General features: G+C 49.2%; 1 protein-coding gene across 4 annotated transcripts in view; it reads left to right on the forward strand.

The window, feature by feature from the left end:
• Positions 1 to 14,473, forward strand: part of LOC111162470 (olfactomedin 2) — a 58,991-nt gene that overhangs the window by 19,802 nt on the left and 24,716 nt on the right. Inside the window, exons 2-3 of one of the 4 annotated variants that reach the window (XM_022526913.1) lie at positions 13,629 to 13,656; positions 14,048 to 14,081. The exons of the other annotated variants lie outside the window; for them this stretch is intronic. Of the exons in view, the coding sequence (XP_022382621.1) occupies positions 13,629 to 13,656; positions 14,048 to 14,081 (62 nt within the window). The remainder of the gene's footprint in view (positions 1 to 13,628; positions 13,657 to 14,047; positions 14,082 to 14,473) is intronic. 4 annotated transcript variants of the gene reach the window in all.

Genomic DNA, 14,473 nt, shown 5'->3' on the forward strand with positions numbered 1-14,473 from the left:
GAGCCCAGACCCTCTGGACATTCTTGTCTCAGGATTTCCCTCCCTGATTCAATCTAGAGAAGCAGCTTAGCATTCTAAGAGATTCTAAGAATGCTATTATGGGCCGTCTCTGGGAAGGAATGGGGAAGAAGCTTCCACCACTTCTACCTTTGGCCAGCGCTCAGCCATAAACCATCCCTGTGGGGTGGGAGCCCTTGGCGGAATGGCTCCTCACCTGGGTGTCATAAATCCAGAACCAGACTAAAAGCTGTCAGCCTCTTGCCAGTGGCTGCTGTCATTACAGCGACCGAGGAGAATTACCTGCATCTTATACGTTATGCCCTTGCCCATCCACTCACCCTTCCTTAAGGGCTAGAAAAAGGAAGGGGAGATGAACAAGAGGTATTCCATTTCGGAGGACCCTTTTCCTCATGGGAGGAATGGTGGGGGGGAGGGTCTGAGCAGCTATGTGCAGATTCCATGTCTTTTCTTGACAGTTTCCTGGGGGGGTGGTGGTGGTGGAGGTATGGGTTGGGGTGGAAGGCACCAGAGACTCCATATCAGTCAAGAGAGGTCAAAGTACACAAGGTACCATGTGGTTTAACACAACACAGGTTCGTTTCTCCCTTGTACTTTATATCCATTGTTGGCTGGAGAACTTTATCCATAGTAGTCATTCAGGGACCCAGGAGGATGGAGGCTGTGTGGGGAATGATCATTGAAACAGAAAAGGGAGAGGCACAGCAAATCCTGCCTCCGTTCCTAAGGCTCTACCCTGGAATGTTACTTTGTCACATTTCCTTGGTCCGCACAAGTCACATGGCATGCCTAACCTCAAAGAGGGTGAGAAGTGTGGTCCTACCTTGACCTGAACAGAGAGAGGGGCGGCCAGATCCTTGTGAACAGCCCTAAACAACACCCTACTCTGCTGATCCCTCCCCCTCTCATCTGAATTAACAAGAGCTCTCTTGGAGCATATCTCCACTTGTTCATTCACTCATTTATTCAACAAATTCTTATCGACCATATACTTTATGCATGTCAACTATTCTAGGGGCCAGGGACAAAACAGTGAACAAAACAGACAGATACCCTTGTCCTCAGGGAGCTGACATTCTAGAGCCGGGATAGGGAGAAATAAATAACCATATAGATAAATCTATAATATTTTAGATGGTGATGCATGTACTATGAAGAAGCATAAGAGCAGAGTAAGGGGAGTGGAGAGTGAGGAGGGATTATTTTAGATTGAATGGCCCCTCTGAGCAGGTGACATTTGGCCAGAGATCTGAAGGAAGCGAGAGAGGGCTCATATCTAAAGGAAGAGAGTTACAAACAGAGGGAAGAGCAAGTGCAAAGGCCCTGAGGTGGGAACATGCCTGAAATTTTGGAGAAACAGGAAACCAGTGGCCAAAGCAGAGTGAGAAAAGGGGGGATAGCAGTTGGAGATGAAGACAGGGAGGTGGTGGGGGAGCTGCGTCATGTTCAGGGATGGGGCAACCTTGTAGGGATGTTAGTTATATTTTATTTTTTTAAATTTTATTATTTTTTTTAAAGATTTTATTTATTATTTGACAGAGAGAGAGACGCACACACACACATGGTGAGAGAGGGAACACAAGCAGGGGGAGTGGGAGAGGAAGAAGCAGGCTTCCCACTGAGTAGGGAGCCCAATGCAGGGCTCGATCCAAGTACCCTGGGATCATGACCTGAGCTGAAGGCAGATGCTTAATGACTGAGCCACTCAGGCGCCCCGGGATTTTAGTTTTAACTTGTAACTGCTCATGCTTTCCATTCCTCCTTGCAGTCTTAACCTTCTAAGATACTCTGGACAGTCCATTGTTTATCCTGCTACCTGGCTCACTCCCGCTATAATGTCAGCTCCATGAGGGCAGGGCTTTTTAAAAATTTAATTGAATGTTGTGGCCCTAGTGCCTAGCTTAGGGCCTAGCAATAGTAGGTGCTCAGTAAATACTTGTTGAGTGAATAAGTGGAATTCCAGGGAAGGTTCTGAGCGGAAGAGGGACAAGACTTGGCTCAGATGTTCAGTTTCCCTCTGGCCCCTATGAGGAGGGCAGACTGGGGGGCGGGTGTATGAGAGTGGGAGCCAGAAGAACAGGGAGGAGGCCACTGTGCTGGTCCAGGTGAGTGATGATGGGGGCTGGACCAAGGTGGGGGCCAAGGGAGTGGAGAAAAGTAGGCATACTGTGGATTTGAGCCTCCACCTACCTTATTTACCTGCTCCTAAATTGTGAACTTCCAGCTTCTGCTCAAACACTTCAAAGCAGGAGGAAACATTTATTGAGCACCTACTTTGTACCGGGAAGGGTTCTGGACTATGGGACATAGAGATGAATAACATCCCTGACTTCAGCCAGTTTGCAGCCTTTTCAACAGTGATGTGACATGGTATGTGTGATAATAAGGATATTTCTGGAGTGTTATAGGGGTGCAGAGGAGGACACTGAAACTAGCCAGGGTACGGCTGAGGTTTCCTGGAGGTGATGGTACTCGCACCAAGTCTAACAGCTGAGAAGGAATTGGCCAGGCAAAGACAGAGCAAGAAGGAACAGAATGAACAAAGACTCAGAGGCAAGGGGCATCCTGGTGTGCACAGAGAGACCAAGCAGTTCAGAGTTCCTGGAGATCTATGTTTTATGCTGGGAGGAGTGTGGGAGTGGCCTGAGGCACCACAGGGGTCCGTGTCATGAAAGGATTTGGCTGGAAGAGCCTGCACATCATTCTGAGTGTCAAAGGATGGGAGATTTGGAGGGGTTTGGAGCAGAAAAGGAATATGAAGTTGCCTGTTGCCTTTTTTAAAAAAAGATTTATTTCCTTATTTTAGAGAAAGAGAGTGAGCATGAGTGGGAGGGGCGCGGGGCAGGGAGAGAGAATCTCAAGCAGACACTGCACTGAATGTGGAGCCTGTCACGGGGCTCAATCTCACGACCCTAAGATCACAACCTGAGCTGAAGCCAAGAGTCAGCCCTCAACTGACTGTGCCACCCAGGCGCCCCTCCCTGTTGCATTTTTAAAGAGATCTCTAGTTGTTAGAAAATCCTTCTAGATTGTGAGTGTGAAATTTGCCTCCTTTGAACTTTTCCTGCCTCATTTGAATGAAATCTAAACTGCTGACCCTGGTCCAACTTACTAAGCCTCAGTTTCTTTATCCATGAAATGGGGATAATGGTAGAATGTTCCATGTAACACTGTACTTAGCAGTGTACCTGACACATGGAAGGTGCCTATAAAGGTTAACAATTTTAATTATTATTGCTGTTATTATTACAAGACCCTACCTGCCTGAGTCTCAGGTCTTGGACCACTCTTCCATCCCTCCTCTTGTTCCTGCCACATCTGGAACTTTGCATTTGCTCTGCCATCCTTGGGGAATGTCTTCTAGCCCGCTCCTTCTCACCACGCAGGTCCCAACTCAAATGTCACCTCCTCAAAGAGACCTCCTTTGACCACCCCAGCTAGAATGTCCCCACACTGTTATTTGGACCTGTTCTATTTTCTGCCCAGCACTCATAATTATCTGAAATCATCTTGGTAATTATTTGCCACCAACAGAATAGAAGTGCCATGCAAGCACTTTGTCCCTTTTGTTTATTACTGGGATTTTCTCCTTTAGGGCAGTAGGTGTGTCCTCAATGGTCTCAGTTCTTTCTGCCCCCATGAGACTGCTTCCCCTTCTTCCTCCTGACGGCATCTCTGAAGTTTGAAGAGTATTTCTGTGATTTCTGAATCTTTTCCTATGAACCAGAAGTGTCTGTTTTTCTTCCTTCCTTCCTTCCTTCCTTCCTTCCTTCCCTCTTTCCATCCTCCCTCCCTTCCCTCCCTTCTTCCTCCCTCCTCCCTCCCTCCCTTCCTTCCTTCCTCTCTCTCTTCCTTCCTTCTTTTTAAAGATTTATTTATTTTGAGAAAGAGAGAGAGAGAGAGAGAGAGAGCAGGAGGAGGGGCAGAGGGGGAGAGAGAGAGACTCTTGAGCAGGTTCCCCACTGAATGCAGAGCCTGATGTAGGGCTCAACATGGGGCTCAGTCTCCCAACCCTGAGACCATAACCTGAGCTGAAATCAAGAGTTGGACGCTTAACCAATTTGAGCCACCCAGGCAACCCAGAAGCATCTGTTTCTTAAAGCTTCTTTTCATGTGCCCTTGTTTTTCAATCCTTCTCTGTTTGAACGGATGTCTGACGATGTGCACTTTGCCAACTTCCCACATCAAGGCATGGAGTAGTCTTGCCATCAGAGAGCAGAGTCATTCCCACCCCGCAATCACTGAGTCCCTCCATATGCCAAGTCCTGTGCTGGGGACTGGAAATAGAGCAGTGAAAAGGGAGACTGTCTCTTCCCTCTTAGAGCTTCATAGGGAGACATAGTGAATGTGGAATTGTGCAAATGGCTATATAATCACAGTTTGGAAGGGGCCACAGAGGAGAAGATATGTAGCCAAGATTGGGAAGGGGCGGTCAGGGAAGGCTTCCCTGAAGAGGTGACATTTGCCCTGAGATATGAAGGTTCAGTAAGAGTTGGGCAGAGACGGAGCTGGTAAGGTGGAGGGAGAGAGGCCGAGGGAACAGGGTATGGGAAGGTGTTGAGGTGTGATGGCAGGTGGTGTGACTGAGGAGCTGGTGAGGTAGGTAGCGGCCTGAGCCCATAGGGTGTTCCTGACTACCTAGACCTTGTGCACCCCGAGTTTGATGCCAACATAAGAAATGGCTTGAGGTGCAGCCTTTGTCTCTACAGTCAGCACCATGGACAGCCACAAAGGGAATGTGGTCTAGGCTTTAGGGCCGCTCGCGTGTGGCTAAAACTGTCATCTTTCTCTTCCAGAGGGAGGATCCCGTTTCTGCTTCTTGGTGTCTTTCATGCCCCCAGCATCCTTCTCCCCTCTGACTCTGGATGGCTGACACCTCTTTGTGTAGTACCAGTGGGGAGCAGCCACAAAGCTGGGCGAGGAAGAAAAGCAGCCATCTGGGGGAGCCCCAGGCGCTTTAAGAGAGTTTGATGTGGGCTCGGGTCTTTCTGTGTGTGGGAGGGAAGAGGCTGCCACGGGGAGACCTCAGGGGGCAGGCTGGTTCCCAATCTTGTCTCTCTCTGCCTCACCCTGGATACTTCACTGTTTTTAAATTCTGTCTTTTGAATCTCTGTTTCTGTCCATCTTTTCCTCACATTTTTGTTTCAGCCATATTCCCCTCTCTCTGTCTTAACTGTGTATTTACAACACATGGTTGACATTCAGTAAATGTTTATTAAGTGAATGTTGGTGATTATCTCTGTCTGCCTGTGTCTCAGTGTCTGCCTCTCTTTGTCATACTCTCTGTCTTCTCTCTATGTTTCTGTCTGTCCCCAAGTCCTCTCTGTGTGTCTCTGTCTTTGCCTCTCTGTGTCCCTTCTGTCTCTGATTCTGTCATCTCTGCCTCTTGGTGTCTCCGTCTCTATATCTGTTCCATCCTTATCTCTAGGTCTATGTCTGTCTATCATTCTCTGTCTGTCTGTCTGTCTGTCTCTGGGATCCTGTTTCTATGTTACCATAGTTGCTGTATCACAGTCCAGGACTCTGACAGGGGTCGGGAGAGAAACCGGAATTCTCAGACCCGAGAGGGCTCTTGAGACAGGACAGAGCCACAACCCGTGGTGGGTGTTGGCAGGATTCAGTGAATGGGATGGGATGAGCCAGACCAGTGTGAGCCCATGAAGGCCCCAGAGGGGGCCTGGGATATCTGGACCCCCAGGGGTGCCGGGGATTAGAGCCAAGCTTTCATGGGAGCTCACGGTGAGGTGTGGGTGGGCGCCTGAGCTCCAGGTGAGCCCCTTTCCTCCACCCCCCATTCCTCCTCCCCTACTGCCACCTAGGAAGGCCTCCCTCTAGGACCCAGCCATCAGGCCCCAGCACTGGCTCCAAGATGGAACAGCTGTCTGGACTGCAGCTGCAGAAGCTCATTTTGAACAAGGGAGATGATTGCAGGGGTGATTGGGGGAGGGAGAGAGAAGAGGAGAGTAGCAGGGGCCAAAGAGGAATCAGGCTTCATTGTTGCTGCTGCTGCAGTGGCTAGTTTGCCCAAGAGATGAGGAGACCAGGTGAGGCAGGAAAAGGCAGAGGAGCTGTGGTCCATCTGTCCCCACTTCTGGTCTCCCTGTTGTGAAGTTTCTCCTCCTGTCTCCGGCGGCCTCTCCCTCTTCCCTCGTTTTGGGGCCCGCATCCCGACTCTGCTGGCTTCGTGTGACCCCCCCTGTTGCCTGCTGTGCTGTCTCCTGGCCTGTGTTGTTTCCCGGTCTCTCTCTGCCCACATCTTTCGGTCTCTCCGCCTGCAGTTCTGCCTGGATCTCCGTGTCTCTCCGAGCCTCCCTGCCTGTCCCTCGGCGCCGCTGTCATTATCAGAAGCATGGCTGGGGTTCAGGCAGCTCTTTGGGTTGCTCTTTCTTTTCTTGTCATTTCTGCGATACTCAGGGGCTAGAGATGGAGACAGCAAATCCCCAGGAAACAACGGGTTCGTGTCCTTCAATAAAGGGATATTTACAAAGCTATCTCAATTAGGACTAATTAATTAAATGAGCCACTTCTCCTGCCCTCTCCCCCCACCCTGTGGTCCCACAGCCTCCTGGGAGAGAACCAGCCAATGAATAGATAGCAGGAGTCTGGTGCTCAGGCGGTGTCTCAATGTTTAATTTATAACAGCCTTCTCCCCCGCTGCCCCATCCATCCATCTGGAAGGGCAAGGTGGCCACAGGCGTGTGGCCTCAGGGGCGGAGGTTGGAGACCTGCCAGCTCCCCAGAGCCTGCTGGAGCACATGGATGTCTGTTGGAGGCTGCCTGCATGCTGTTATGTGTCCTAGCATGTTTGAACATGTCAGGGCATATCTTCATGGCAGGCATGCCCCTTTGTAGAAGGAGAATCTGATGGCGGCCGGGCATGTCTGAGCCCATGGGACGTGTTGGAGCAGGGCGGAGCGCGTCTCTCACGTGGGAACGTCTGAGCGTAGCACGCGTGAGTGTGTCGGGGTGCCACAGGACACATGGAGCCCGGCAGAGGAGGTGGCTCATGACGGGGTCTGTCATAGTATGCACGCTCATATGCCGTGCTCTGGAGCTCTGCACTGGCAGGCGAGGCGTCTGTCCTCGAAGGCAGGACAAGATATGTCTTGCAGACCTCGGTGGCAGGAATAGCAGAGGCATGACAGTATCTATAGCTTCCAGGAGGAACTAGTCAGGCAGCCCTGCAGCTACACACTCGGAATTTCCCCAGCCCCTCCAGCATCGCTGGGTCAGCAGGGTTGAATTCCAGCCCTCGATGTACTGTGTGCTCCTCTGTCCGCAGCAGCTTCCCTTCCCCAGTGCATCGCTTCGGGATCCCTAGTTCCCCTACTGCTGTGGTCCTACCGGTTCCCTTAGGATTACTTCTCAGCCTCACTCAGAGGAGTTATCAATGCAAAGGGAAAAAGTTGCTTTTCGAGTTTTATTTTCTGGCTACACAGCTCCTCAGTATAATGCTCACCAGCCTGGGATTGGGGCCCTCAGTGTTCCGACCGAAATGATGAGCCCGTCTTCACGTATAAAGACAGGTTTGATGATGTAGCCCTCGGTGTAATGCCCGACAAGGTAATGCAGCCCACAGTATAATGACCCATCTGTTGATGTAGCCCTCAGTGGAGCACTCTGATGGGTGATGCAGTCTTCTGTGCAATGACAGCTCTGGAGATGCACCCCTTTGTGCAATTCCGTGGTGGTTTGGGGGCTGTGAACATCTCAACAGGCAGTGGCTGGGACGCCTTGGTGCAGTGAGAAGGAAGAAGAGTTTGCTCATTACGGTGAGTGCCTTCTCTGGCTCTTCCAGGAGGCCAGGATTCCCCAACCCTGCTGGCTGAGGCTGGCTCCATTAGCCCTCGCGAGTGCCATGTGACCTCAGCAGGACATCAGGCTTATTAGTAGAGCATAGATTCTGCGGGAATATTTCAGGACTGACTGCAATGCTAATGAGTTAGTCAGGGAGACCTAAGAGCGCCACTGACAGAATGTGCACAGATGTCAGTTCCTACTGAGAGAAGGGTGGGAATGTTCGCAGGTAGACACAGACGGACATGGAGAATTATACATGCGAAAGCGTGACTCTTCTTCTTTAAAGTTTAATTCCAGTGAATTCACCTGTTTCACCTGGTGTTCTTGGATGGACGCAGATCTGTGACATGTTCATGGCTTCTGGGGAGACATGCATGTGGGGTCACGTAGAGGGTCATGGGTGTCTTATAGGGAGGCATTCACGTGCGTGATCGCACATGGTGGCGGAACTGGTTGTGGGAAGAGGCAACGTGCATTTACGGACGTAGATCTAGAGCCGCGCGTGGACACGGATGCGGATGCTCAGGGAGAAGGCAGAGAGACACAAACATGTGTCTGTGCACACTTGAAGACCGATTGTGCAGATTGACTTGGGGGCTCGTGAATTGTGCGCAGAGCATATGGGAATAGAACACTGATGACCGTTTCAGAGTGAAGGGAATGTTCGTGGCCAGTCGGCGACAGTGTGAGACACACACACTTGCACTTGTCCACTGAGCCACATCAGGCTTTGCCTGGGTTTACACGAGTGTGCACCTATAGACATGGCTGGTCACAGATGAGCCTGGATGTTCTGTGTGTCCAGAAACAGATGCTCACCGGTGCCTGTAGATAAACACAGATGTCCACACAGTCAGAACTCCTGTGTGCCCCAGTGTCCACAAGCTACTTTTTTAAAAAAAGATTTTATTTATTTATTTGACAGACAGAGGTCACAAGTAGACAGAGAGACAGGCAGAGAGAGAAGGGGGGGGGGGAAGCAGGCTCCCTGCTGAGCAGAGAGCCTGACGTGGGGCTCGATCCTAGGACCCTGAGATCATGATCTGAGCTGAAGGCAGAGGCTTAACCCACTGAGCCACCCAGGTGCCCCGCTCCTTTTTTTTTTTTTTTAATTTAAGATTTTTATTTATTTATTTGTCAGAGAGTGAGCACCAGCAGGGGCAATGGCAGGCAGAGGGAGAAGCAGGCTCCTCTCTTAGCAAGGATTCCCAACTCGGGACTTGATCCCAGGACCCTAGGATCATAATCTAAGTGGAAGGCAGATGCTTAACTGACTGAACCACCCAGGTGTCCTTCCACATGCTACTATTTTGAGAAGTGAATGACCAAGCTCTCCTCCTCCCCTCAGTTTCTTGGATTCCTGGCAAAGTGAGATCTCAAAGCCAATAGGAACAGCCTTGGCATCTCCAGGCCCTTTTCAGAAGAACAGGGAGGGGAAATCCAAAGTCACATGGGGACTTGGGTGGCCCAGTGACACCATCCAGGAATATAGTGTCCTGAGCCCAGCCTCACTCACCAGACTGTCTCAGTTGAGATTCTCCCCTATTGATGCCCTCCTCCCATCAGAGCTAATTATGGTGGCCAGTGCTGGCAAATGGTTGGAGTGCTTGGCACAAGGAAGAGCCCAGTGAATGTTAGGGACCATAATTATCACTGAGTAGCATCATTATTACCATTATGAATATTCTCCTTGAAATGCAAAGAGATCCTTGTTCTTTGTGTCTAGTTTTCCAGCCTTTTCTCTCATCCTCCCGACTGTCCTGTCCTGGCACCCACCGCAGCGTCCCTCAGGCCTTCCAGCTTTGTCTCTCTCCTGCTCTCGCTTGAGAGAGTCAGTCCTTGAAAGCCATGGTTTCCTTTCTCGTTGGTTGGTTCTTCCCTGACATCCCTCTTTGTTCTCATTTGCCTCTAAACATCACAGTCTGGTCTGTCTGCCTCGGTTTGGGTGGGTGTCAGAATGTGTTTGGAATAGAAAGCCCCCTAAAATGGCCTGGCTTAAGAGGAGCTTTAGATAAGGAATGCAGGGAATCTCACAAAACCCAATACCCAGGGCTCCAGGACCTTGGAAAGCCGTTGCTCACACACTCACTTCAATTCAGTAGCAAATACTTACTGTGTACCTACTATGCACCAGGTAGAAAGAGAAACAAGACGCTTGCTCTCGTGGAGCTTGCATTTTAGTGGTAACGGGGAGAAGTTATAATCCTGTAGTAGCTCTGTGCCGAGAGTTAAACCTGGGCAAGGAATGGTGGCAGAGGTCGGGATGCTTTGGATTCAGGAATGAATCCCTACTCTCCTATCCCCCTCCACTCTGGGTGCCCCTCAGCCCAGCAGCCCCTGATCCCCTTCAGTGCCACAGTCCCACATCTTTTAATTGCCTTGACCTTCACGTTCTAAACCCATCTCCCTGGAATGGAGAATTTGCCTGTTTCAATGTGTATCAGGAATGAACTTGTCCAGTTCGCTGAGACTGGATACCTTGGGTACCAGGGAACATGTTGTTATGGAGGTCTCTTTCTCAGTAGGGATTTACAGGTAGGAGCCTTCTCTTGGAAGGGGACCTGGGGCGGGGGTGGGGAGACAGTGATAGACACCCATTCATTTACTCATGCATTCATTCATTCACTGGACAAGCTGATTGGACAAACTAGAGAGTCCCAGGTGCTATTGTAGGTGCTGAGACACAGCTGTGAATATGACGGATCTGTTTCAGTCTTGCAATGTGTATTTTATACTGGACACAAACTAAACATGTAAGCAAATAAATATACAGGTTCATTTCAGATAGATAAGCGCTGTAAAGACAACAAGGAGATGGGGAAGAAAGTAGCCAGGAGGCTTGTTTTGTCAGGACATCTGGGCAGGCTCTCTGGAGAGGTGACATGCTTTTCCATCTTCATTGAGATGTAACTGGTATCTAACATTGTGCAAGTTTAAGGTGTACGATGACATGATTTGATACACATATATATTGTGAAATGATTACCACAATAGGGTTAGTTAACATCTCCATCACATAATTACCTGTGTGTGTGTATATGTGTGTGTAGTGACAACTGAAGATCCAACTTTCTTAGCAACTTAAGAAAAAAGATTTTATTTATTTATTTGAGAGAGAGACTGTGCACAAGCAGGGTGGGGGGAGAGTCAGAGGGAGAGGGAGAAGCAGACTCCCCACTGAGCAAAGAGCCCAAGCGGAGATCTGCCTGGTCCTGGGATCACGACCTGAGCCGGAGGCAGATGCCCAACCGACTGAGCCACCCAGGAGTCTGAGTTGTGGGTTTTTATTCTAAGTGCAATGAGAAGTTGCTGGACCAGTTGCAGTGGGGAAGAGTGCCGTGATCTGACTGACTCACATTGTTGGAAGATCCCTCTAACTTCCTTGTTAGGGAATGCGTTTCAGGGAGTGAGGGCGGAAGCAGGGAGGTGAGGGAGGAGGTAACCGCAGGAGTCCAAGCAAAACCAGTTGTGGCTGTGCCAGGATAGAAGCATCCAGAATGGTGGGCAGTGGGCAGATTTGGTACATGTTTGAAGTAGAGCCACCAGGACTTGCTGATGGATCATATGTGAGGGTGAGAAAAAGGAACATAGGAATGGGATGGTAGCTGGAGAGAAACATGAGGCCCAAGGAGAATTTCTTTTCTTTCTTTCCTTTTTAAAAAGATTTTATTTATTTATTTGAGAGAGAGAGAGAGAGAGTATGAGCAGGGGGACAGGAAGAACGAGAGGGAGAAGCAGGCTCCCTGCTGAGCAGGGATCCCGACGTGGAACTTGATCCCAGGACCCTGGGATCCTGACCTGAGCTGAAGGAAGATGCTTAACCGACTGAACCACCCACATGCCCCCTACGGAGAATTTCTAAAAGAAGTGGGGACCAGAGCTGGCCAGATGACAGCTAGGTCATCCTGCCTCTTGATAGCCAGGAAGAGATGATGGTCTGCACCCCCTTCTGTGCTCTATGGAAAACCAGTGTCTCCACAAGATTTCCCCCCTCCCAATGGGACCTATATTCTCTTGATCATCCCTTGTCTTCAATGCCCTGCTTCTGCTGAATTATTATTCTCTATTTGGCATCTTGTGCCCTTTGGTGTCTGCCCTGACCTTTTACATAGACTGAGAGCTCAGTCCTTGAGGTGATGGAGAGCCTTAAATACCAGGGAAGACACTCAAACTTCATCCTGAAAGCAGTTGGGCCATTTTTCCACCCATGTATTTATTCAACAAGTACTTGTGAGGACCTACTATGTACATCACAGGAGAGAAGAGGTGAGTCAGGCAGACAGAGTGCGTGGGGCATCCTTAAAAATGGGGAGACAGGTAATGGTCAAATATTCACAAATAAGTATAAATGGCAGCTATGATAACAGCTTTCAGGAAAAGATCCATGGTGTTATAGGAGCTTCTAATAAAGGGATTTGATGTGATTTGGAAAGGTGTAGAAAGCAAGAGCTGGGATCTGAAGCTAAGAGCAAAGGGTGCTCTGGACAGAGGGAACTTCTTATGCAAAGGCTCTGGGGTGAGAGAAAGTGTGGACAGTATGACAGATTAAAGAAGACCTTGGAGGGGAAGGGTATGAGATGAAAGCAGAGATAAGTAAAGTTACGGTAAACCTGCAGGGCTTTATGGTTGTGTTAAGGACTTTTGTCTGTATCCTAAGGAAAAGGGGAATCTATTAATGAGGTTTCGGTTGGGAGGATGTTATAATCAGATACGCATTGTGAAAGTTCCCTGAGGTTCTCATCTGTGGAGTAGAAAGGCAAAAGAAAAGGTCTATCAGGGTAGACCAGACAGACTTTCTGAACTGTGAGAGTAGACCATTCGGACTCAATTGGACTACTGAGTGGTGATAAAGATAGAGAACCAGGGTGCCTGAGTGGCTCACTCTTTTGAGTGTCTGACTCTTGATTTCAGCTCAGGTCATGATATTGGAGTGTGGGATTGAGCCCCCGTGTCAGACTTCTTGCTCAGCAGGGAGCCTGCTTGAGATTCTCTCTCCCTCTTTTCTGCCCCCGTCAAATCAGTCAATCAGTCAATCAATCAATCAAACTTAAAAAAAAAAAGATGGAGAGCCATGCATGAACACAAAATACCAAGAAGTTAAAATCAATGAGGGAATGGAAATGGGGGTGGGGATAACGCCCGGGCATCTGAACCACTGACTTGGCGGCAGTGGGAGGGGGAGGTGCTATGAAGATGATGAGAACTAGGTTCAAGAGAGGAGATCTTGCATTTCATTTTGAGTTTGTTGGGACTGAGATGCTTTTGAGACAACCAAAGTGGGGCAGGTCAAAGAGTCAGCAGTATATATGGGTTTGGAGTTCTGAAGACATTTACACATGCAGGTGGTGGTGGAAGCTTTGGCAAGGGTAAGTGGTTCTCAACTGGGAGGCGATTTCACACCCAGGAGACATTTGGCAATATCTGGAGACATTCATTGTCACAGCTGGGAGGGGGTAGTTCTGGCGTCTAGTGGGTGGAAACTGCTGAACACCCTACAGGGTGCAGAATTGTTACCCAGCTAAAATATCACTAGTGCTGAGGTTGAGAATCCCTGGTTTAGAGTAACATTTAATGACTAGGTGGATGATGAAGAAAAGGAGATGCGTCAATGTAGGAGGGAACCATGCAAGCGTGTGTCATAGTGTCCAAGGGAAGGAAATGTATCAAGAAAGAGAGAACACTCAACAGAGTCAAATCCTGCTGAGAGGTCAAGAAAGGTGGTGGGCTGAGAAGTATGTCCATTGGATTTACAAACATGGAGGCTGTTGGTGGACTTCGCAAGAGCTGTGTTGGTCATATGGTGGGGTCAGAAACTAGGTAGGAGTGGTAGAGGAGGGAGTTAGTGTAGGCAACTAGGGAGAGGGAAGAAGTGGGAGACAGATGGAAGGAGGAATCAAGTAAGGTATTTTGGTTTTTTAATAGGAGACACTTGAGTTCTTTAAAAACTAATGAGAGAGATCTGCCTGAAAGGGAGAAGTTGAATATGCAAGACAAAGACAGGATATTGATTGTGTAAGACTCCCAAGAAGGGAGAAAGGGACAAAACAAGAACAGCTGCGTGAACCTTAAGAGACAGGGCAGTTCCTCCACTGCAGCAGGAAGTAAGGGCCAGGATGTGGAAGAAGTTTGGAGATAATGACAGGAGAAGAGGGATTCTTTTTTTTTTTTTTTTTTTAAGATTTTATTTATTTATTTGGCAGACAGAGATCACAAGTAGGCAGAGAGGCAGGCAGAGAGAGAGGGAGAAGCAGGCTCCCTACCAAGCAGAGAGCCTGATGCGGGGCTCAATCCCAGGATGCTGGGATCATGACCTGAGCCAGAGGCAGAGGCTTTAACCCACTGAACCACCCAGGTGCCCCAGGATTCTGTTTTATGCCTCTAATTTTCCCTGGGAAATCAAGGAAGGTTAGAGGAGAATGGAGAATGTCTAGAGTCTTTCTCCTAAGTTCAAGTGGCCCCATGACAGTATGCCTTCCTTGTGCTGCACCACCATGAAGAAAGCCTTCTTCAAAGTCCCTTCCTGAACTCCTGGCCTGAGGTTGGCCTCTGAGCCTAGAGAGAGCTCAGATATCCAGCTCCAGAATTTATGAGGTAAGACTTGTGATTGGTTCCCATAAAGTCCCCCATTCTTGAAGATTAATGCCGTAATAGCCCA

The sequence above is a fragment of the Enhydra lutris genome, unplaced genomic scaffold (assembly GCF_002288905.1).
Source record: "Enhydra lutris kenyoni isolate GAN:26980312 unplaced genomic scaffold, ASM228890v2 scaffoldscaffold92, whole genome shotgun sequence".
Lineage (NCBI taxonomy): Eukaryota > Metazoa > Chordata > Mammalia > Carnivora > Mustelidae > Enhydra > Enhydra lutris.